This window comes from Rhincodon typus, chromosome 27 (assembly GCF_021869965.1).
Source record: "Rhincodon typus isolate 14 chromosome 27, sRhiTyp1.1, whole genome shotgun sequence".
NCBI classification, from domain to species: Eukaryota; Metazoa; Chordata; class Chondrichthyes; order Orectolobiformes; family Rhincodontidae; genus Rhincodon; species Rhincodon typus.
In genome coordinates this window covers 15,183,919-15,206,084 of record NC_063358.1, presented here as the reverse complement: position 1 = coordinate 15,206,084, position 22,166 = coordinate 15,183,919, and the positions used below count along the sequence as shown (strand labels likewise).

At 42.0% G+C, this 22,166-nt stretch overlaps 1 protein-coding gene across 1 annotated transcript in view; it reads right to left on the bottom strand.

Annotated features, from left to right (window-relative positions):
- LOC109912207 (PR domain zinc finger protein 1-like) overlaps window positions 1–22,166 on the bottom strand; it is a 51,342-nt gene that overhangs the window by 20,543 nt on the left and 8,633 nt on the right. Inside the window, exon 2 of the mRNA XM_020511592.2 lies at window positions 6,265–6,384. Coding sequence (XP_020367181.1) covers window positions 6,265–6,384 — 120 coding nt within the window. The remainder of the gene's footprint in view (window positions 1–6,264; window positions 6,385–22,166) is intronic.

Sequence of the window (22,166 nt, the reverse complement as noted above, 5' to 3'; positions counted from 1 at the left end):
CTGAGGTCCCATTGTCCCAGACACTGACCCTCACTGAGGTCCCATTGCCCCAGACACTGACCCTCACTGAGGTCCCATTGCCCCAGACACTGAAACTCACTGAGGTATGGTTCCACTGACACTGACCCTGACCCACACTGGGATAGAGTAACTGTCCCACACTGTCCTGCTTGCACTGACGGTAACCCAGGTACAGTATCGCTGATATACCTCTTTGTCCCAGGCAGAAGCTGGTTTGTTTTCAAATTAATTTCAACTTGACAGGCTCTATTATTTTTGTTTATTAAGAATGCTTATATAGTACTGAAAGTGATCACCTCACAACAAGATAGAAATCTATCTATTATACTTGGCCAAAGTGCCCTCTTCATATATTTAAAGCAATGGAACACAGTTCTACAGATACAGAATTTCATTAGAACAACCAGCAATAATACAGCACCTTTGCCATGGTAAAACATCCAAAGGCACTATGGGCGTAATTATCAACCAATTTTTGACACTGAGGTAAGGCGATAACTGGACAAGCAACAAATTGCTTGGTCAAACAATGTAAGCTTTAGTGCATATCTTAAAGAGGTGTGGAGGAACAAAGATGTTTAGAGAGGGAAATCTAGAGCTGATGCATCTGAATATATGCACACCAATGGAGTGATGAAACTGTCTCTGGAATGGGAAGAGTGCAGTGTCCTCCTGGTGGAGGTTGGGGCCAATTCGACACATGCCGTGAGCCTTCACACTGAGTACTGGTAGCTTCTTTGAGTGGGTGGCTGTCCCATCCTGACTTTCTATGTGGGATAGAGCCTATTGGCTGATTGAATGACAAGCAAGGCGAGGAGTTATATTGGAATTCTAATCTCAGCCCTCCTTCTTCCACCTACAGCCTATGGCCCATGAGATCCTTTGGAACAGTGACTGGGATGAGGATCGTCCTAACACGCCTCAGACAATGAACCAGTCTCCAGCCATGGCCTCCTGGATGACTCCACGTTACCTGAAGCACATCCACTATCTATAAAACATGTGAAAAATTAAAAGATGTCAGATCCAGCTGATACAGTGGTCACTGTTCGACGGGTCAGAAAGAAACCTGCAAAGCTTCCCAGAAACTCAAACAGTGAGCACAGGGCTGGATCTAAAACAGATCTGATTGTTAAATTTGCACTTTACTTATCACTGCAGGTTGAGCTGTTCAATCTCAGGCATCCTGTAAGGAGCAAGCTTCCTGACGGAGACATCCTTTGGATCAAGGAATGTGAAACACTCAGAGTCACCAATAAGTTCCTCTGGCAAACCACATCTCTCAGATGACATGCAATGAACTATCCAACAGCCAGAGCTATTGCAAATTCCACCACCGAGGCCTCATTACAAACCTGTTCAGCACTAAGAAGACACCAAGAGTGCTACACATTACCGAGGACGTGTGTCCTGTGCAGATCTACCTGAAGTGGATTTTGTGGCACTGTGGAAGTGTTGGTTCAGTTTCAAATCCTACTCAATGCCCCAGAGGATGTCCAAACAAATTGATTTAAATAATTGCAGCTCCCAGTAATAATGATCATTAACTGCAGATCACCTTAAACTTTGCCTGTCACCTGTCTTCAGGGATTTGTTTCAATAAAGAAAGCAGTACCCTTCGATCTGCAACACTGTGGACCTGATTGTGTGACACACATTCTCAAAGGAGGGGAAGATGCAGGAATTACCCCTAACAATATTGTTTGGAAAATGAGGGACATCAACAATTGCAAAGAACTACAAGAGAAATGGAAAGCACAGAAGCCGAGGGCGCCACACTTTGTGTGATATTGGATTCTGTTGGTCCCGTGCTACCCAGTGAGTCAGCATTGAGAGACCAGAACCCATTCCAACTATACCGTCCACTCACAACAAAGCCAATCCAAACTGATTGTGACTATTATTGCGTTCAAGTTTCATATTGTTAAAGCAAAACCATAACTTGCTTCCCTCAATGACAAGGTAGCAATTTCGAGATTATTCCTGGTACAGACGTCACCAGAACTTTTTGTAAATGGACTGTACTGCGCAGAGTTTATTCCGAAAACTGCAAACGGTCGGGAGTCACTGCAGCTAAACATGTGAGAGTGTTCCCTAAACTGGGGTTATGCTGTTTCGGCTCAGTTCGTGTAGAATATTACAGGATGTTGTTAGCCGCTGACGTTTTATTTCTTTCTCACTCACACACACATACACACACGACGCCTTAAACCTGATTTATAATATTGAGAATAGGATCGGGACTGTGATTCCTCCTACGGTCAAATAGCTTGCCAGCACTCACCATCGTGACACACCCATGTGAAGATTGGCCACTTGGGCGGGGTGATCAGAGACGTTTACATGGTCTGCTGACCATTTTTTTTAAATCAGAAGGGCGCAGGAGAGAGTGAAGGAGAGAAAGTGAAAGGAGAGAATTGGGGATTAAATGAGGAAGAGGAAGCAAAACTGCAACACGAAACAAAACGTGAAGTTTCTCAGCGCCTAAATCCTGAGAGCTCGGATCACCACTGAAACGGTCAGACACGTTATTGTACAAACCCCTGAACGGGCACGTATCGGATTTCCGCAGTGATGCTATTTGCAGGATAGCATACATGCAACAACACTTCCGAGACAACAGAGGAATTGGATGCGAGCGCTGTTAAGCAGTTTACATTAACCAGGGCCAGTCATTTCTGGCGCAGCGTTTAGAGGCTGGGAGGAGTCAGGCTCAGATTAGCAGGAGTTAAAAATTTAGTGTGTGTTTGTGGCGGGGGGTGGCACTTTTATTGGGTCCCCTTTCCAATCCGATCCTGCATTCTGGTGCGATGGAAGAAGGTAAAACTAGAGCAATAAGTAATGAGGGAATAAGAAATGTCCACAGGCAGTTCAGGGGAATTATTGAAAAGTAGCAATAAAACTTTGAAAACACAACGGGCAATGTTGTCCAGAAAAAAAAAATAATAGAATGCATTTCGAGGAATCTCGTTGAGAAAGCAGAGCAACAAATGGGTGCAACAGGACAGAAGGATGTGGTGACAGGGTGGGTAGGTTGGGGTGGGGTGAGGGCGGTCAAAGATGTGCCACATGTTTCTAACAATGAAAATACAGGAGAGAAGTTAGGTTGACAGGTAAAGAAAGGTACTTTTAGAAGTAATCCCGAGTATATCCACCAGAGGGCAATGAGACCGAGGTCTGAAAGAGCTGGATCGTAGTCACTTCAAAATTAGGATTTTGCAGCAGAGAGGAGGCCATTCTCCATTCTGGCAGTGCTAGCCCTTTAAAAGAGTTTACTAATGAACTGCCACAGCCCAGCTTCGTTCCCTACCGCCGCTTTCTCCCCCCCCCATTAACTCTATCAACAATATCAATCCTCTTCAGCATAGGCCCAGTTGAATTTTGAAAGTTCTTGTGGTATTAATTCAACTTTAGTGTGTTAAAAATAACATGCGTGAAGGCACCTCTCATGCCCGTCTTTATTGCTGATTGTTTTAAAGCTATGACCTGTGTTTGCCAACCCACTTGCCAAAGGAACCAGAGATAACAAGGTGTGGAGCTGGAGGAACACAGCAGGCCAGGCAGCATCAGAGGAACAGAAAAGTTGACATTTTGGGTCGGGACCGTTCTAAACCTTTATCATTTTGAATACATTAACACTTCCTACTCTAAAGAGGATAATTTCAGCTTTTCCAGTCTTCATGGAAAATGAGATTCCTGGCAAGGTCAGTAATTGTTGCCCATTCCTAATTGGCTGCAAGAAGGACATGTCTTGCTAAAGAGGAACTGACACTGAAAATCAAAATAAAACTGAGTCAGACATGAAAGGCAGCCAGTGAGTGTGTCTTGTATGTCTGTGCATCTTCCTATCCTACAGGATGCTGGAGGTGTAGTGGTTGTGAGTTGTGCTGTTCTCAATCTTTCAAGCTTAATTTAAGAAACTTGAAAAAGTCCCTCCCCCCATCCCCCACCAGTCTGCTTTCAGTTTGTTGATCTCATTAGGGTGCTACCGTGCAATCCAACACACAATTCTGCACTAATTCCAGTGCCATGGGAAACATCTACATGGGGGGGGTGGGGAGGCGGGGGAGGTGGTGCTGATGGTCATGGTAAGCCTGCAATCTGTAACTGCTCTGAACTCTCAGTCCATCGTGTTCCTCTTGTTACCTCACGCTCATTATCCACAGGATCTCTTGGAAGAGTGGAAAGGTCAAGAGGCTCAATAAGGAGGAATTCCAACCCTCCAGGTTTTTAGGAATTTAAGATCCATCTCTAGGACATTCCTGCATGCAACCCTAGAGAAAAGTTATAGGGACATCTTCTTTGAACATTTCTCTTTTTCAGGTTTAAAAGATTGAAAGGGGAAAAAATGATGTTTGACTGACAAACAAGCATCACCCAATCAGGAATGAGTCTCTTTGTTGGCATAGGAAGGCAGTGCATTACCAATGTTGACTGACGAGGTTAACAGCTAGACAGTAGGAGCAAATGAGGTGATGAAACCTCCAAGAATATCATTAATCACTGTCAAACCCCATCGGATTAATCCCAACCTCCTGCTTCCTCATCGCAACTCTTGTCCCCTTGTCCTACCCTATCTTCCCCTTAAAGCTTTGAAAGGGACTGCTCGAGGCCAACACCAGAAAGATTTTCTAGGATCCTCTAGAGGCCTAGAATTGAAACCCAATTTTGCAGGGAACTTGTGTCAAATGTAGCCAGAGGCCAAAGATTTAATTGTCTCTCATATTCTCCTGTCAATACTGGCAAACCAATTTTCTGGACCCTTTATATCCATGTGTCATTACTAATATCAGTGAGTTATTGAAGGACTGTAGATTGACATACCACTGCTCATCTGAGTTGATGTCTATTGAAGACAGATTAAGCCACGACCAACCAAGGACAATTATCATGGAGCAGGAGTGGATGAAAGTTGCCAGGTTCCTTGTCTCTTGATCCGAGCAGCAGTGCGTGGGGAGAAGTCTCAGATAGCGTGATGCACCTTCCAGTGAAAAGGGTAAAGACGTAATCTCTACAATTGTGTAAGGCTGATACCTGCCAGACTGAGTGACTGTTTATAAGGAGCATTGTAGCTTGGTGCTGAACAGTTGTATTCAGGGTTCAGCTGGAAAGAGCCAGCCCAGCCTACGATGTCAGCTTTGCCATTGGCATACTATTGAATTCAACATTTCCGAGATGACAATATCTGACCCATTCCACTCTTCGTACCAAATCCCACCAGATCTATTCTCTCACTAGAAGCAGATTCAACTGTCTGTTCACTCACATTTGCACTGAATGTTCCTCCCTGATAATTAATTCCATAACTCACTTTGAATGAAAAATTTCCTCCAACTTTCTTTCTTACTTCTAACTTCCTCACTTTTAAATCGGTGACCCCAAGATTTGAACTTTTGCCATGCTGTACAATCTGCCCAGATCAGCCTTGCCAAAACCCTCCAGAACCACAAAAACCTCAAAAAGCTTATCTCACCTCCTTGCCAAAGACAGTAATCTCAATTTCCTGAAAAATTCGTCAGAACTAAAAATGACAGATCCCGGGGATCAATGCTTCCTTCTTGACTCTTTCAAAGCTAATAGTTTTGTTTAAGAGTTCAAAACTGATCACCATGTCCCTGAACAGTACCTCATACAGGGGCAATACATCACATTGGATAGATGAGGAAGGGTCACCGGACCCGAAACGTTAACTCTGATTTTCTCTTCACAGGTGCTGCCAGACCTGCTGAGCTTTTCCAGCGACTTCTGTTTTTGTTCCTGATTTGCAGCATCCGCAGTTCTTTTGGTTTTTATACAATATAGCACATGTTCTGCCAGTACCTCATTTGCCTAAAGACAATGCCGAGAGTTTCATAGACTCATCTGTAATAGCATTGTCATATCATAGTCCATAACTTCTGGATCAGAAGATCATGGGCTTCAAGTCCAACTCCAGGGCTTTGAGCACTGAATCCAAGCTAACAGCCCAGTGCCTGTACAGAGGGTGTGCTGCACTGTCAGATGTGTGGTATTTTGAATGAGATATTAAACTGAGGGCCTGTCTGCTCTCCCTCAAGCGAATGTAACAGATTTCACAGAACTGTAATGAAGGGGCAGGGAGCCCCGCCTGGATGCTGGCTCATATTTAAACATCTAAATCAAGCTGAGTATCCAACCATTATCACATTCCTGCTTGAGGAAACAAAGGTAAGCTGTGCCTTCAAGTATCTGGTCAGTTTCAGTCAGTGACCTTGACTAACTTACCCTCCAGAAATATTTTCGGTTTATGTTCTTTGGGACATTGTCTTTGGTGTAAATATCCCCGACCAATGGCCCAAAACGTGTCCCTTGGGGGATGTATTCCCTGCTAATGACTCCAATCACCTATAAGTAGAAAGGAAAAGTACTGGTTAGAAATATCATGCTCACCCAAATCTCTAACACTCTTGGCATGCTCACCCGATGGTTCTTACAGTCAGACTATCAAAAGAGCAAGCAAAGGAAACTTCAGGTTATAACGCCAAAACACCAAGCTTCCCATATGATTATATCTTCAAAGGTATTTCATTGGCTAGAAAGCACTTTGGAATATACTAAGATCATGAAAGGTACTTTATAAATGCAAGTTTTTATTTAAACAAACACTCGCCATTAACATTTTTTCAGGCTTTGTGACGTGAGCTAAATGTAAACTTGAACAAGGTCAGAAGTCACATGACATCAGGTTATAGTCCAACAGATTTATTTGAAAACACAAGCTTTCAGAGCGCTGCTCCTTCATCAGGTGGAGTAAAGAGAAGCACCAGCCTTCACTCCACCTGCCAAAGCAGCAATGCTCCGAAAGCTTGTGATTTCAAATAAACTTATTGGACTATAACCTGGTGTCATGTGAATTCTGACCTTGTCCACCCCCGTCCAACACAGGCACCTCCACATTACATAAACTTGAACAGCAAAGGGACTGTAATCTGATCCTTGGCCAGTCTTGAGCCCACCATTCTGAGGAGTATAGATGGTAGGTGTGCTGGAATTGACTCCCTGCTTCTGGAGAAGCTGATAGTGAAATCCTTAGGACCAAATCTGCTGAATCTGAAAAAGTCAATGGATGCCAGAAAAGAAAATAATCTTTTTATTCAGAGCTTGCTGTGCACGATGTGGGTGAAGGATTGTCTACATATTAAGAGTGACTACAGAAGTAATTCATGAGCCATGAAGTAGCTTGCGACGTTTGGAGGATTTGATAAGATGCGATGGAAATGCAAGTGCTTTCTTTTCTTTTTACTTTATATACCTTAAAAAAGAATAATTGGGGACAATGTCGTTCCATATTGAAAGGTAAAATTGAACAAATCAATGCCTGCTTATCCCTCTGACAACAGAGATCAACTCAATGTCTTTGTATACTTGTCAAAGCTTTGTATGCTGCCCCTATGGAGTTACTACCAAGGTCAACATATAGGAAATTGACTGTTTATGGCATTTCTTTCCCTGTAAATTAGCCATTATTTTAGGTGCAAAAGTAACACAGTTTGATTCTGAGCAACATACTAATGTGTGAAAATTATGTAACTCCCTGTTTCATGAAATAAGAGCCGTGATATGGAGGTGCAGGTGTTGGACTGGAGTGGACAAAGCCAGAAGTCACACGACACCAGGTTTATTTGAAAGCTTGTGTTTTCTGGCATCGTGTGACTTCTGACTTTATGAAATGAGAACAAATTCATTTGTCTTCTTATTTGATATGAAAAGTTTCTAGAATTATAGATGTATAACTGAATTTTCACAGGTGATTGTTTTTTATTACCTGTCTGAGAGTCAGTTGTAAGTTTCTGTCTAGGTGTTTTGGTGTCATGGCTCAGAGACTAGTAGTCATTCTGCCCCCTGGGCTTGCTCTGACACCCAATTAGATCATCTATTTTAAGTCCATTCACTTGTTTTTGCTTCAATTTCCTCAATACCCTTACCCAATAAATATCTACCAATCTCGGTCTCAGCACTTCCAAGTGATCGCTTGCATTTCTAGTCTTCCACGGTCCTTTGTGAAGCAGTTGTGGTGGGCATGATTTGGAAATTTGCAGACAACATAAAACTGGCTGGGTAGCTGTTGTGAAGAAAGTAGCTGTCAACTGCAGGAAGATATCAATGATTTGTGTGAGTGGGCAGAAAAGTGGCAAAGGGAATTCAAGCCAGGAAGTGCGAGGCTATGCATTTGGAGAGTGCAAACAAAGCAAGAGAATATTGCAATGAATTGGAGGGGGTGGATGAAGTGAGAGATGTTGAGGTGCATGCCCACATGCTGCTGAAGGTGGCAGGTCTGGTAGGCAATATGGCAAAGAATACATACAGGATGCTTTCCTTCATCGGGCAAAGTACTACATTCAAAAGCAGGAACCTATAAATGCCAGAACTATATAAGCCACTGGTTAGGACACAATTAGAGGTCTGTGTACAATCTGGTCACCACATCATAGGAAGGATATTCTTGTTTTAGACAGAACACAAGAATAATGCCAAGGCTTGAAAATTGTAGCAATGAGGAAAAATTGGATAGTCTAGTGTTGTTTTTCCTTTGAACAGAGGAGGCTGAGAGGTGAGTTAGTTGAGGAGGACAAAATAATTAGGGGCTTAGATCAAGTAGACAGGGAAGATCTGTTTCCCCTAACAGAGAGATCAATTACCAAGGGGCTCAGATTTAAAGCAATTGATAGAAGGATTAGAGGAGATAGGAAGAAAAACCTTTCCATCTAGGGGATGGTCGACATCTGGGATGCACTGCCCCATTTAGTTGTTGAAGCTGAAACCCTCAAGTCATTTAAAGGGAGCCTGGATCTGCACCTGAAGTGTGGTAACCTGCAAGGTCATAAATGACTTGGAAAGTGGAATTGGAATGATCAGCTAGTTTATTCAGCCAGCACAAATACAAATGGGCTGAGTGATCTGATTCTGCACCATAACTTTTCCATGGCTTGAAATGCTTCCTGATGTCACATGTGAATGGCTGAGCTCTAACTTTAAAATAATGCCCCACCCCTCAACCTTCTCAGCTCAAGGGAATATAAGCCATGTTCGTGAATGTAGATTTGGCTAAGTCCAATCTGTTCATGGCATTTAGGGTTTTCAGCATCTGATTGCTCAGAAAGTCATTCTCTTTTGCATCTCTCTGCAGATCCAGCAGGGCACCAGGATCTACCCGTATCTCATCCTGTGAGAAAACCCAAGAGACGGACTCCAGTCAGTTGCCCTTCTCTTCCCACTGCCCTCCACCCTGAAAGACAATCTGGAAGGAGCTTCAATCACAGATAAATGTGGCCATCCCAGGGTGACTGATGGAACCGTGGTTGACAGTATGGTCCTGAAGATGCAGGGGCCTGGGCGGACACTGAAGTGGGTGAAGTTAAGCAGAGAACCACACTCCCCAGCAGCATAGAACAAATGCTAATCCAGTACTGAAACCTCTTTTTCCAACAGACCAGCCAAGACAGCACCATCTATCTAAGGCTGAGAGGCAGGTAGACAACCACTCAGGTGACAATAAGCTTTCATAAACAGGCAGATTCAAGGAACAATTATAATTACAGAGATGCTTCTGGACAGAGGGGATAACAAAGTACAGCGAGCATCTCAAACATCTGAAGAAGGGTCCAAACCTGAAACGTCAGCTTTCCTGCTCCTCTGATGCTGCCTGGCCTGCTGTGTTCATCCAGCTGTACACCTTTGTTATCTCAATGAAAGGATGATGTTGCTTTATTCAATGAATTGAAAGGAATACACCAAGTGGGAGGCTGCCAGCAGCTATTTTTCCAGTTGTTTAGGGATGTGATTTGGCTGTTAAAGAAAGGCTACTTTGGCCTTTATATAGAGGTATAGAGGTGAAAGCAAATAATTTGTGCTGAATCTTTGTAGATCACTGGATAGGCCTTTACATGAGTAATGTGTTCAATCCTGGACAGCACACTTTAGGAAGAGGGTGCAGAGGAGATGTAGCAGAAATAGCATCAGGGATCTGGGGATTCAGGTATACACAGAGACAAGGGAAGTGGAAATTGTCATCCATGAAGGTAAAGTTAAAAGAAGATTTAATCAGGGTGACCAATATCATGAGGAGTTTTGAGAAAGTAAATTGGGACAAACTGTTACAATTGTCAGAAGGGTCAGGAGTCAAAGAGCACAAATTTATAATAAACAGATTATATCCAGGGGTGACTTTGATAAAATTGTGGCTGACTGTATGGTCCCAATGTCTGAGGCAGCCGAAGAGAAATTTTCTAGTTATGATCGGGAATGCATTGCCTGAAAGCCTATTGGAAACAGATTCAGAAATAACTTCTGGAAGGGGATCACATTAATACTCAAAAAGAGAGGGAAAAAAAGTCTACAGGAGTAAAAGCAGATTGAGTAGGACTGATTAAATAGTTGTATAAAAGAGCAGGTGCCAGGATGATAGGCAGAATGGCCTCTTTCTACCCTGTGCCGTTTTATAATTTGTTTTAATCAATAGGTGAGATTTTAATGGATTCAAAACCCATCTACATAGACCAATTCAGAATCAGGCCCAAAATGTCAGAAATTAACAGTTGACATCTGAACTTACAAATCAGGGGTGGGAGTAGGCCATTCAGCCCCTTGAGCCTCCTTCACCACTCAATAAGATCATGGCTGATCTGATTATAACCTCAAATCTACATTCTCAGATACCCTGATACCCTTATAGGCCCTTGCTTAACAAGATCCATCTACCTCTGCCTTGAAAATATTCCAAAACTCTTCTTCCACTGTGTTTCCATGAAAAGAATTTTAAAGACTCACAGCCCTCAAGAGCATATATTAAGATTCAGCAAAACGATAAAAAAATGCTTGTGCTTTGATTTATCCTTAATCCTTCTTTTGATCATCATTTCTTTTACTCTGTTTTTCTGCACTCTACACTTTCTCTCCTTCTCAAGACAATCAGGAACTTAGAACTCAGATTCTGCCTCCATTTGACAGGCTAAAAATGGCCACCTAAGTCTCCAGTATGGTGGGTGGCTTGTGATGTAGATATTCCATGCAGAAACACTGTCTAGTCATTAAGTGAACAGAAGTTGTGAAGCTTTGATCAATATCTCCAATCCTAGTCCCAAGGAGCTCGGAAGTTACCGTTCCTCCATCTCCATCTTCCACAAAACTATATATAAACAGAGTTTCAGAAAATTGAGTTTATCTGCTTTTTTCAGTTCTACACAGTGGGCTGGCAATCTTCCAGAATTGTCTTGAAGACTCCAAGAATAGAAGATAAGAGTCCAGTTTACTACTGAAAGCAAATAGGGAGAAGAGTCATAATTGGATTACAAGATACTTTGTTGATCACTTTGGTTGATTCATCATAACAAGTATTTCAACAGACAATCAAGAATCATTCAATCTGTTTATTCCAGAAAGTAATAAGATCATAAGATGTTGGAGTAGAAGTAGGCCATTCTGCCCCTCAGGTCTGCTCTGCTTTCTATGAGATCGTGGTTCAACTCTATTTTCCTGCCTTTTCACCGTTACCCTTAACTTATTCACCAACTAAAAATCTGTCTGTCTCAGCCTTGAATATGCTTAATGACCCAGCTTCAACAGCCCTCAGAGAGAAAACTCCTCCTCATCTCTGTTTTAAAATGTGTGACCCCTTATTCTGAAATATGTCCTTTGGTCCTAGACTCTTCCACAAGGGGAAACCACCCATTTTTGTCAAAATACAAACACTATTTTCTATTGTTTTGCTGAAGTATAATTTATTGTCTTGAAGGTCATGAGTCTTTCGAACTGTCTTCCTGAAAAGGTGATAGAATCGGAGTCCTGAAATATATACAAGGCAGAAGTACACAGATTCTGGTTAGTGGTTCTAAAGGGTTAATGTTGGTGTTGCACTGACTCCATCCATTCTATTGATATCACACACAGGCTGTGTGTGGAGACAAGGAGTTCTGCTGTAGCTTTCAGAAGAAGCAGATATATCTGTATCAGCCCCCTAAGGTAATTATTCCTGAACATAGGTAGCAATAAACCTTCTTGTTATTTCAGAACAGTGCCTCTTCTGGAGATACCCTATGATGTTGTATCCCTTTTTTATTTCAAAAGTATACTTTATTCATAAAAATATCTTCATATACATCCATAGTCACTAAGGCAGTTCAGTTCTGTGCAGTAGCGTATGAAGAAACAAACAAAGATTGAGATTTGTCTCTATCCAACCAAGAAGCCAAAGGCATTGCTTACTTGTACAAGACTATATTTACATGCATTTGAGGCACCGGGTATCCAATAACTGAATGGATCCCACTTAACTTTGGCAGAAAGACCTTAGACAGTGGTCTTTCCCCATTGCACCTTGCAGCAGCTGCCCCAAGCTTTAGTGAATCCCTCAGCAAATAGTCCTGAACCTTGGAATGTACCAGTCTGCAACACTCAGTCAAGGTCAACTCCTTGCTCAGGCAGACCAAAGAGGTCTCTCACAGAGTTGATGGTCCTCTAGATGCAGTCAACCTTTGTCTGGGTGTGCGCCCCAAGGAACAGCCCATTGAGCACAGAGTCCCATATCACGGAGCTGCTCAGGGTGAACCTTGACAAAATGCACTACATCTTTCTGCAGGGTTCCTTTGAAAAAGTACATTCCAGCAGGAGATGTGTGACAGTCTCCACCTGCCGCAGCCTCTTCAAGGGCAGCATATGTGGTACAGAGAATCCTGGTATACATGAAAGTTTTCATAGGTAGTGTCCTTCTCACCACCAGCCAAGCGATGTCTTGGTGCTTGTTGGAAAGTTCTGGTGATGAGACATTCTGCCAATTGACTTTGACAGTCTGCTCAGGTAACTTACTTTCCCTCAGGATCTTGAGGACATTATGTGCTGACCAATTCCTGATGGACTTGTCGTCAAAGGTGTTTTTCTTTGCAAATTTCTCCATGAAGGATGGGTAATACAGAACTGTCCAACTACTTGGAGCGTCCCAAGGCAACAGGCCAGTCCCATCCTTCGCAACACCAGGGTCAGGTAGAACCTCAGGACATAGTGACACTTGGTGCTTTCGTACCGAGGGTCTATGCACAGTTTGATGTAGCTGGTATTGGGTACGTTCTTCCCCCACTTTGTTGTATCATCTACCATTAATCACTAGACAGGCAAAAACAACAGAGGATTTGTGGCACAACCCTTATTCTATAGCACATACTGGTAGAGGTGGTGAATATCACAAGATACCAGAAGTAATCATCTGGGAAAATATCAGAGTGTTTGCTTTTGGGTTGGTCAGATGAAGATGAGATGGCATTGGTGTGGCCAAGTCAGTCAGTGAATGGTGGCAGATGTGGGGTCGGTGTAGTTTGAGGGATGAGACCAGGTAACAAAAACACAGAGGTACAAACAGGAGGCTGGAAGAACACCACAGGCCAGGCAGCATCTGGAAGAAAGGAGCAGTGAACGTTTTGGGTATTTCCTCAAGAAGGGTAATACCCAAAATGTTGACTGCTCCTTTCCTCCAGATGCTGCCTGGCCTGCTGTGTTCTTCCAGCCTCCTGTTTGTCTACCTTGGATTCCAGCATCTGCAGTTTTTTTGTCTCTATAAAAACTCAGAGACTTGTTCAGACAAACTGGGCAGCTCTAACCACGCCAGGCAGAGGAATCAGGATTCTCTCTCGATCAACTGACATGCAGTTAACTAATCACAAAAACAATTAGACACTTAGTAATGGAATAGACATACAGGAAAGGAGCTGACTCATCCTGGTGTTATTGTGTAACAGACAGTCTGTTAATATGTAAACATTTTCCCTTTAATAAGTGACTCATCAATTGGGAACTCAGAATAGAATATCATTGGCAGAATCCAGAGTTCTGTTTCATTTTTAAACATTGTGGTGTAATGTTTTCAATTTAAACAGTAGTCATGCATTATTTTAATCTACACAGACTAGGCAACCACATTAGCCATAAAACTAAAAGATGTGATAACAGAGGATTTAGAACCAATATTGGATTATGCAAAATCATTATAGATTTATGAAAGGGAAATCACGTTTGATAAAACTTCTGAATTTTTTGAGGATATAGCTGTGAGAATAAATGGAGGAGAACAAGTGGATGTGGTGTATTTGAATTTTCCAAAGTCTTTAGATAAAGTTCCACATTAAGGTTGGTGGTCAAAATTAAAGCACATGGGATAGGGGTAACATATTGGCATGGATTTACAGTTAGTTAGTAGACAGGAAACAAAAGAGTGAGAATAAATGTGTCATTTTCAGAGTGGAACGCAATGACTAGTGAGGTGACACATGGATCAAAGCTTTGATTCTAGCTACTCACAATATATAATCAATGATTTAGATGAGGAAATCATTGGTAATATTTTTAAAGTTTTTTAAAGGTACAAAAAGATTTAGGCTTGTGAGTGGTAGGGAAGATGTAAAGAGGCTTCAAGGTAACTCAGACAAGTTGGGTGAGTAGGAAAACACGTGGAAGATGGAGTGTAACATGGAAAGGTGTGAAGTTATCAGTTTTAGTGGGAAGGACAGAATAGCAGAATATTATTTACATCGATGGGAAATGATGATGGACAAAGGGACATGGGTATCTTTGTATACCAAAGCAAGCTTGCGGGTGCAACAAGTGGTTTGGAAGGCAAATGGAATGTTGCTCTTCACTGCAATATGCAGACAGTATATTGAGCAGATAATGCAAAACTGCCCAAATTGAATTTTACTCCAATGCTGCGACAGTACCATAAGCATTGTAACTTTCATACTCCAGAGACAACCATGTGGTCTTGACAAAATAAAAGGCTTCACAGATCAAGGATTTTCAGGTGAAGTTTGAACAATTGAAAACAAACAGTAAGGGTCAGAAATCAACACATGTTCAATATCATTTCAGCTGAGTAGGTGAGTTGCTTTATAAACAGTGGTCTTGTTAAGTTCACTGATTGTGACTTCTTGGCTTAGACATATATAAAACTGCATCCATTTTCAGTATAAAATAGGTTTCCCAGGCCTAACCATCTTCAGCTGCTTCATCAATGACCTTCACTCCATCATAAGGTCAGATGATTGTATGGTGTTCAGCACCATTCGTCACTCCTCAGATACTGAAACAGTCCATGCCAGAATGCAGCAAGACCTGAACAATATCAGGCATCTGCTGAAAACAGGTAAGTAACATTCATGCCACAGAAGTGCATCTGCAGCAAGAGAGAATATAACCATCTTCCCTTGACATTCAATGGCATTTTCATCACTGAATACTTCACTATTAACATTCTGGGGGTTACCATTGTCTAGTTTCTGTAGCAGGAAGCTGAAAGTCAGACACTCCCTGTTGGCTCTCCTTGCTGGTTTCCCTATCTTCCACCCTCCATCAACTCCAACAAACTCTGCTGCCTGCAAATTAGCTCATGTAACCACCCTCATCTAGCACTCACTTGTCTACATGACTCTCAATCTGGCATACTTAAAGTTCCCATCCTCGTTTTCAATTCTCTTGCCCCTTCTGAATTTTTTTCCAGCCTCTGAGGATCTCTGTGCTCCTCCAGGTTGGGCTTCCAGTAATAATTGTCATGCCTTTAACTACAAGGGCCACAGCTCTGGAATTCCTTCCCTAAACCCTTCCACCTCTCTTTCCTCCTTTGAGATGTTCCTTAACACTTATCTCTTTAACCAACAAGCTCTAATGTCTCTTTCTGGAGCTCAGTGACAAGGAGTGCATTGTCAGTTTCACAAACTTGTACAATTGCGTTCTGAAGTGCCTCAGGATGTTTATACTGTGTTGATTAAGCTAGATAAAGTTGTTTGCAGGATATGATATAGATGAATTGAAAAGAAAATCCAAAACACCAGTGGGGAGTGGTCAGGGAGGGAATTAGACACACAATCAATTGAGATTATAAATTATTTTTTATAAACCTGTGCAGACTCGTTACAATGCACCTTTGTGTATTGGTGAGGTTTGAACCCGTACATCCTGCATGACGCAATCTGTAGTTGTAAAGTATTGTGCGTTTTGGTGCGTTCCTCTGACATTTTAGACATTGCTAAGAAGGCCAGGAAACTACAGGTTATCATAGGCTACATCTCAAAATGGGTAAATGTAATTTTGTCACAGAATTGACTGGGAGAACAGAGATTGTTAAGGTATTAAAACTACTTTCAAATTTGACCCTGTTGACAGTCGATTGGGGGCAGAACATCGATTTGCCAATGATTTTGCAAACATCATTTCTTGAGCACTTGACCACTTTTTTCTAAGAAACATCACTAAAAAGGGGAATTAGACTCCTGTAAAAACATTGATTGAATTGTAGCAATTAAAAATTCCGGTCAGTCATTCAGGATGACTAATTGTTGCTTTTCATAAGAAAATATATCTTTCAGGGTATTGAGATCTAGCTTCTTTTACGCGTTGAGCTATGGCTTAACTATAGGCTTTATTTATAATGGTAAATTATTTTGTGGACTTTCTGTTGCTGGGTACATAAATTATGTGCAATCTTACACCTGCTGTTTTAACAATGACGTAAAATGAAATGTCAACCTGAGTTTCCTTGTACAAATGTGTGACTTTGCATACAGCTTTGCATCAGAATGCTCAGCCTGACATGTAGTTTGTTGTAAAGTCTGAAATTTTGGAAGGACATGGAGTAGTTTTTATAAGGTAAGCTTATGCCTATAGTTAACACACAGGAGTAACATCGCAAAAGCCATTAATTCACAATCTTATAGTTACAGATTATGAAACTTAGTTCAAATAGATTTGTAGTTTATGCACCAAAAACAGGAGGAAAAAGCTCGAAAGCAATTGACTGGCTCACTAATGTCCTTCAGAAAAGGGACTTTGCCATCCTTAGTTGCTCTGATTTACATGTGACTCCAGTGCCCCAGCATGTGCTTTCCTCTGATTTAGGTCAACAGAAGATGGATTTGCCAATGTTGCCAGATCTTGATAACCAATAATAAAATGAATAGAATCTTTTTTCTATTTTTGAACACTCAATATTCCATTAAATGCTCACAGGTCTGGCGCAGCACAAGTTATATCCAGAGTCAAGTTCTGTCTACCCTTTCCCTCTAATGTCCCAAAAAGTGTTTCACGTAGATTGGACCAAAATAGGAAAATATCATTTCCTGTGCATGGATTTCATCCAATGTAACAGATACATGATTAAGAGTGTGTGATACAGGAAAGTGTACAGCAAGCAAATATCTAGAAGATTGAGAGACGCTGATAATGACCATCATAATACATAAAAATGCGCCAGTTACAATAGAGAAACAAGTTGGCCCGAAAAGTCAGCCTTCCTCCTCCTCTGATGCTGCTTGGCCTGCTGTGTTCATCCAGCTCTACACCTTGTTATCTCCTTCAACCAAAGCAGTTAGTGACAGTATTTCCCCTCCACGTAAGAATCAAATCACTATTACTTCTAATTGTGTTAGTCTACATATCCTACTGAATTTGAATGTTGATGCAGTTTCTGCCTCAACTCCTATTCTTGGAAGAGAATCCCACAGCATCGTAATTCCGTGTAAAAAAAATTCTTCTCTCTCTGTTCCAAAATTCTTGTTTAATTTTCTGTCTACGAGTTCTTGTGCTCGACTCCTTAACTGGAAGTAACCTGCACTCTCCTTGCGTGGTCGATCCTTCCGTGATTTTAATCCACATTTTATTATATCATCCTATAATCAGCATGGGTGTAACAAAAAAGGCTCAACTGTAAAACTGTGCTGTACGTGTTGTAAAGCCACATTTTCTTAAGCAGGCCAACACGATATTTAATACTCTAAGACAGGTCTTGCTATCATTTTTTTTATTCACTCGGGGGACATGGGTGTCCCTGGCTGGGCCAATATTTATTCCCATTCCTAGTTATCCTTGAGAAGGTGATGCTGAGCTGCCTTCTCGAATTGTTGCAGTCTGTTTTCTGCAGATAGACCCATAATGCCAATTGGCAGAGAATTCCAGGGTTTTGGGCCAGCAACACTGAGGGAATAGTGATATATTTCCAAGTTAGGATAGTGAGTGATTCGGAGAGGAACTTGCAGGTGGTGGGGTTTCCATGTATCTGCTGCCCTTGTCCTTCCAAGTGGATGTGGCCATTCATTTGGAAGATGCTGTCTCAGGATCTTGGGTAAATTTCTGCAGTGCATCTTGTAGATCATACACACTGCTGCTACCGAGTGTCGATTGTGGGGTGATTGAATGTTTGTGGATGTGGTGCCAATCAAGTGGGCTGTTTTGTCCTGGATGGTGCTGAACTTCTTGAGTGTTGTTGGAGCTGTAGGCCTGTGCTTTGTAGATGGTGGACAAGCTTTGGGAAGTCAGGAAGTGAGTTATTCGTTGCAGTATTCCTAGCCTCTTACCTGCTCTTGTAGACACTGTGTATTTATGTGGCACATCCAGTTCAGTGGTGGTTCTGGTCAAGGGTAACCCCCAGGATGTTAATAGTATAACATCATTGAATGTCAAGAGGCAATGGTTAGATTGTCTCTTAGTGGAGGTGGTCATTGCTTGCTATTAAGAGACACAAATATTACTTGCCATTTTTCAGCCCAAGCCTGGATAATGTCCAGGTCTTGTTGCATTTGGACATGAAGGTGGATGGGCCTAGGACACTTCCCGGAGAAACTCCCACCAAGATATTCTGCAGCTGAGATGTCTGGATCCAACAACCACAACCATCTTTGTATGTGTCAGATATGACTCCAACCAGCAGAGAGTTTGCACTCTGATTCCAATTGACACCAGTTTTGCTAGGGCTCCTTGATGACACATTACATGGAAAAAAATGCCAAGGGTGGTTAAATGTGGAATACTCAATCACAAAATATGTTGTGTCTATAATTTTTAGCAAAAAAAGTTTTCAATAACTGCTTAAAAAAAGAGGAACATCAAACGGTTAGGGGACCAAGCAGCAACGTGACATTTGCCTACATTTTGGGAGAAGCAAATTACTAGCTTTGACTGGATGGGAGATGAGGAGTCAGTAAGATTGCAAATTTAGAGTCAAAAGTAATTTATTCTGTCTGAGATAAGGTTACCAACTCCAATTGAATGAATTCCTCAAGCTTTCATTGCGTGATTCCCAGCCCCTTTTCCCATCTCTAAAGTTATACATAATAAGTGAATGTACTCAAAGAAAATGATAATACTCAAATATTTTCCTCTAGATCTTTTCACCAGGATTGCTCATAGCAGATTGCTCTTCAGTTACTGGAGGCTGTTGGATGATACTGGTAAGCTAGCAACCCTTGTCTGAAGCTGTGCATATGTTAAATATGGTGTGGAATATGTTGAAATTTAAATGACAGCAGAGCTCTAGTCTGATGTCAACTGTTTCCCAGGGGAACACAGTCTCATTTCTGCATCTGAAGGCCACAGGATCAGGACCCACTCCAGGAACTTCAACCAAAGATCCAGGATGACACTTCCAGGGCCATAATGATTGCTGCTCTGTCTTAGGTACCATTTTTCAGTTACGACCTGAAACCTAGGCACTGCCTGCCTGCTCAGATGGATGCTAAAGATTGCAGGGTGACGATTGGTAAGTCTCTGCAGTGTCCTGACCAGTATTACCAGATTATGTTGTGCTCTTTGTGGGACATTGCCCTGTGGAAATTGGTGGTTGTATTTTTGCAGAACACAGCACTAATTATCCATCAAACTTGCTTGGTTTTCTGTGAAGTGCTTTGGGATGTCCTAAGATTGTAAAAGATGCTATATAAATGCAAAGTTATTTCTTTCTGCTTTCCTGTGGTTAGCAGCCCAAGAATGTCAAACACGCATTGAACCTACGTGGATTTGCGAATAGGAAATACTGTGGGATTGTGAGTGCTTCAGTGCCAGTAACCTAACAGCAGCTAATGCTGTAGTGAAGGAAATCCCCACGCACAGCAACAAACAGAAAAACTGACGGGCCATAGTAGCTATATTAGTCGAGTGAATTCAAAGGAACAAGCAGCTTCCTGTTTATTCTCCAACTGACTGGAGCCCTCTATTTTATGATACAATCAGACTTCTGAGAATTTCATGCTTGTCACAATCTTTGAACATTGTTTACGACCTCCTCTGGCAGTCCCTGACACCTGGAGTTTCTCAGGCTGACCGTAGTCCAACTTCAAATTCAATGTCCTGCTGCATGGTCTAAATATTTTATACACCCTCCATGCAATATAAAATCGTATAACAGTACAGCACAGAAAGAATTGAGTTTATAGTGGATCTTTCAAAGGGCAATCCAGTTAGTCCCACTTTCCCACTCCTCCAAGTACAGGTATTTTTCCTATAACGCGATAGTTGCATTCTTATGTGACCCCGTGCTTTGGAAAATCGCCAGAGAAAAACCGCTGTAGCAGTACAGTGGAAAGTTCGCATAATCCAAACAATATCCATGGTTCAACATCAATCGCGTTACGGCCAGTTCGCGTTAATGAACCACGCGTTATAGCAGAAATACCTGTAATTCTTTTCCATTTCGAAAGCTACTGCTGAATCTGCTTCCACAACCCTCCCGGCCATGTAAAAAAGCTTTTCCTTACCTTGCCTTTGGATGTTTGCCAATCATCTGAAATCTCTCCCCTCTGCCCTTCAGCCACTGAACAGTTTATTTTTATTATAGCTAATCCTTCATGATTTTAAACACTTCGACTAGATTTCCTCTTAGCCTTCTCTGCTCCAAGGAAAACAACTTCAGCTTTTTCAGTCTATGCATGCAATTGTACTTCTGTATTGCTGGCAATATTTTTGTGATTCTCTGCTGTATCTTCTTCACACGCTTCCTAAAGCTTGGCAGCTAGAATGGAACACAATGCTGGTCTTTTTTCAAAAAACAAGGCGCAGTATACCTTTAAGAGTTTTCTATTCAATCATATCGACTCAAAACGTTAACTGTGTTCCGGTTTCCACAACAACGCTCAAGAAGCTTGAAATCGATCGAGCCAAAGCTCCCTGCTTGATTGGCACCATATCCACAAACATTCGGTCACTCCATCACCAACTCTCAATAGCTGCAGCAGGTACCATCTACAAGATGCACTACAGAGATTCACCAAGTCTCCTTAGACAGCACATTCCAAGCCCATGACCAATACCATCTAGAAGACCAAGCGCAGCAGATACATTCCAGTACTGCCAACTAAATGTTCCCCACCAAGCTACATATCATGCTGACCTGGAAATATATCACTGTTCATTCACTGTCACTGAATCAAAATCCTGGCATTTCCCTCCCTAATGGCACTGTGGTCCACCGACACAAAATAGATAGCAGCGGTTCAAGAAGGCAACTCACTGCCATCTTCTCAAATTCCAACAATAAATAAAGAAAATGACGTCGCCAGACCTGCTGAATTTCTCCAACATTTTCCCTTTTTTTTCTTATAGCCAATGCCTTTGTTTAGTTAGCTCAGGATTTCCATCTGCTTTATAAATTGCATTGTTTGCCATCTTCAAAGATTTTTGCACAAACACCTGGCAATCCCTATCCTCACAATTCTTTGTGTTCCTGCACATCTATCCTCATTCTTCCTATTAAATATGTATCTTCTCACACTTTACTACATTGAATTTTATCTGCCATGTACCTGCCCATTCCAACACCTATACCTCTTAAAGTGTAGTGCCATCTTACTATTTAGCACAGCTCCAAGGCTTTTTGACTTCCTAATGTAACATAACATATGCCCTGATTTCAACTGGGTGGGGATGGGAGAATGTGGTGAGTGGAGGGTCTAACTTGCCTATCATCTGGCCTATGAAAGTGTAGCCCTGACTGACTTCAGGCGTTATTTAAATAGGTTCAGCCCAACTCCAGTGACAATTCCATGACAACAGTAGGTGAACACAGGGTTGCCACTAGCAACCTTCAGAAGTGGCTCTGAGAAGCTATAATTGGGAGGATGGGGATAGCACAGTGACAAGGAGAAGAAAGCCCAGGGGAAGGGGAAGTCCAAGGTTTATTCCTTTTGCATAACATTACCCATCTCTCCTCTGGCCTCACCTCATCCACTGCTGAAATCCTCATCCATGTTCTTTCAGAGATAGTAGGAACTGCAGATGCTGGAGAATCTGAGATAACAAGGTGTAGAGCTGGATGAACACAGCAGGCCAAGCAGCATCAGAGGAGCAGGAAGGCTGACGTTTCGGGCCTAGCCTTCCTGCTCCTT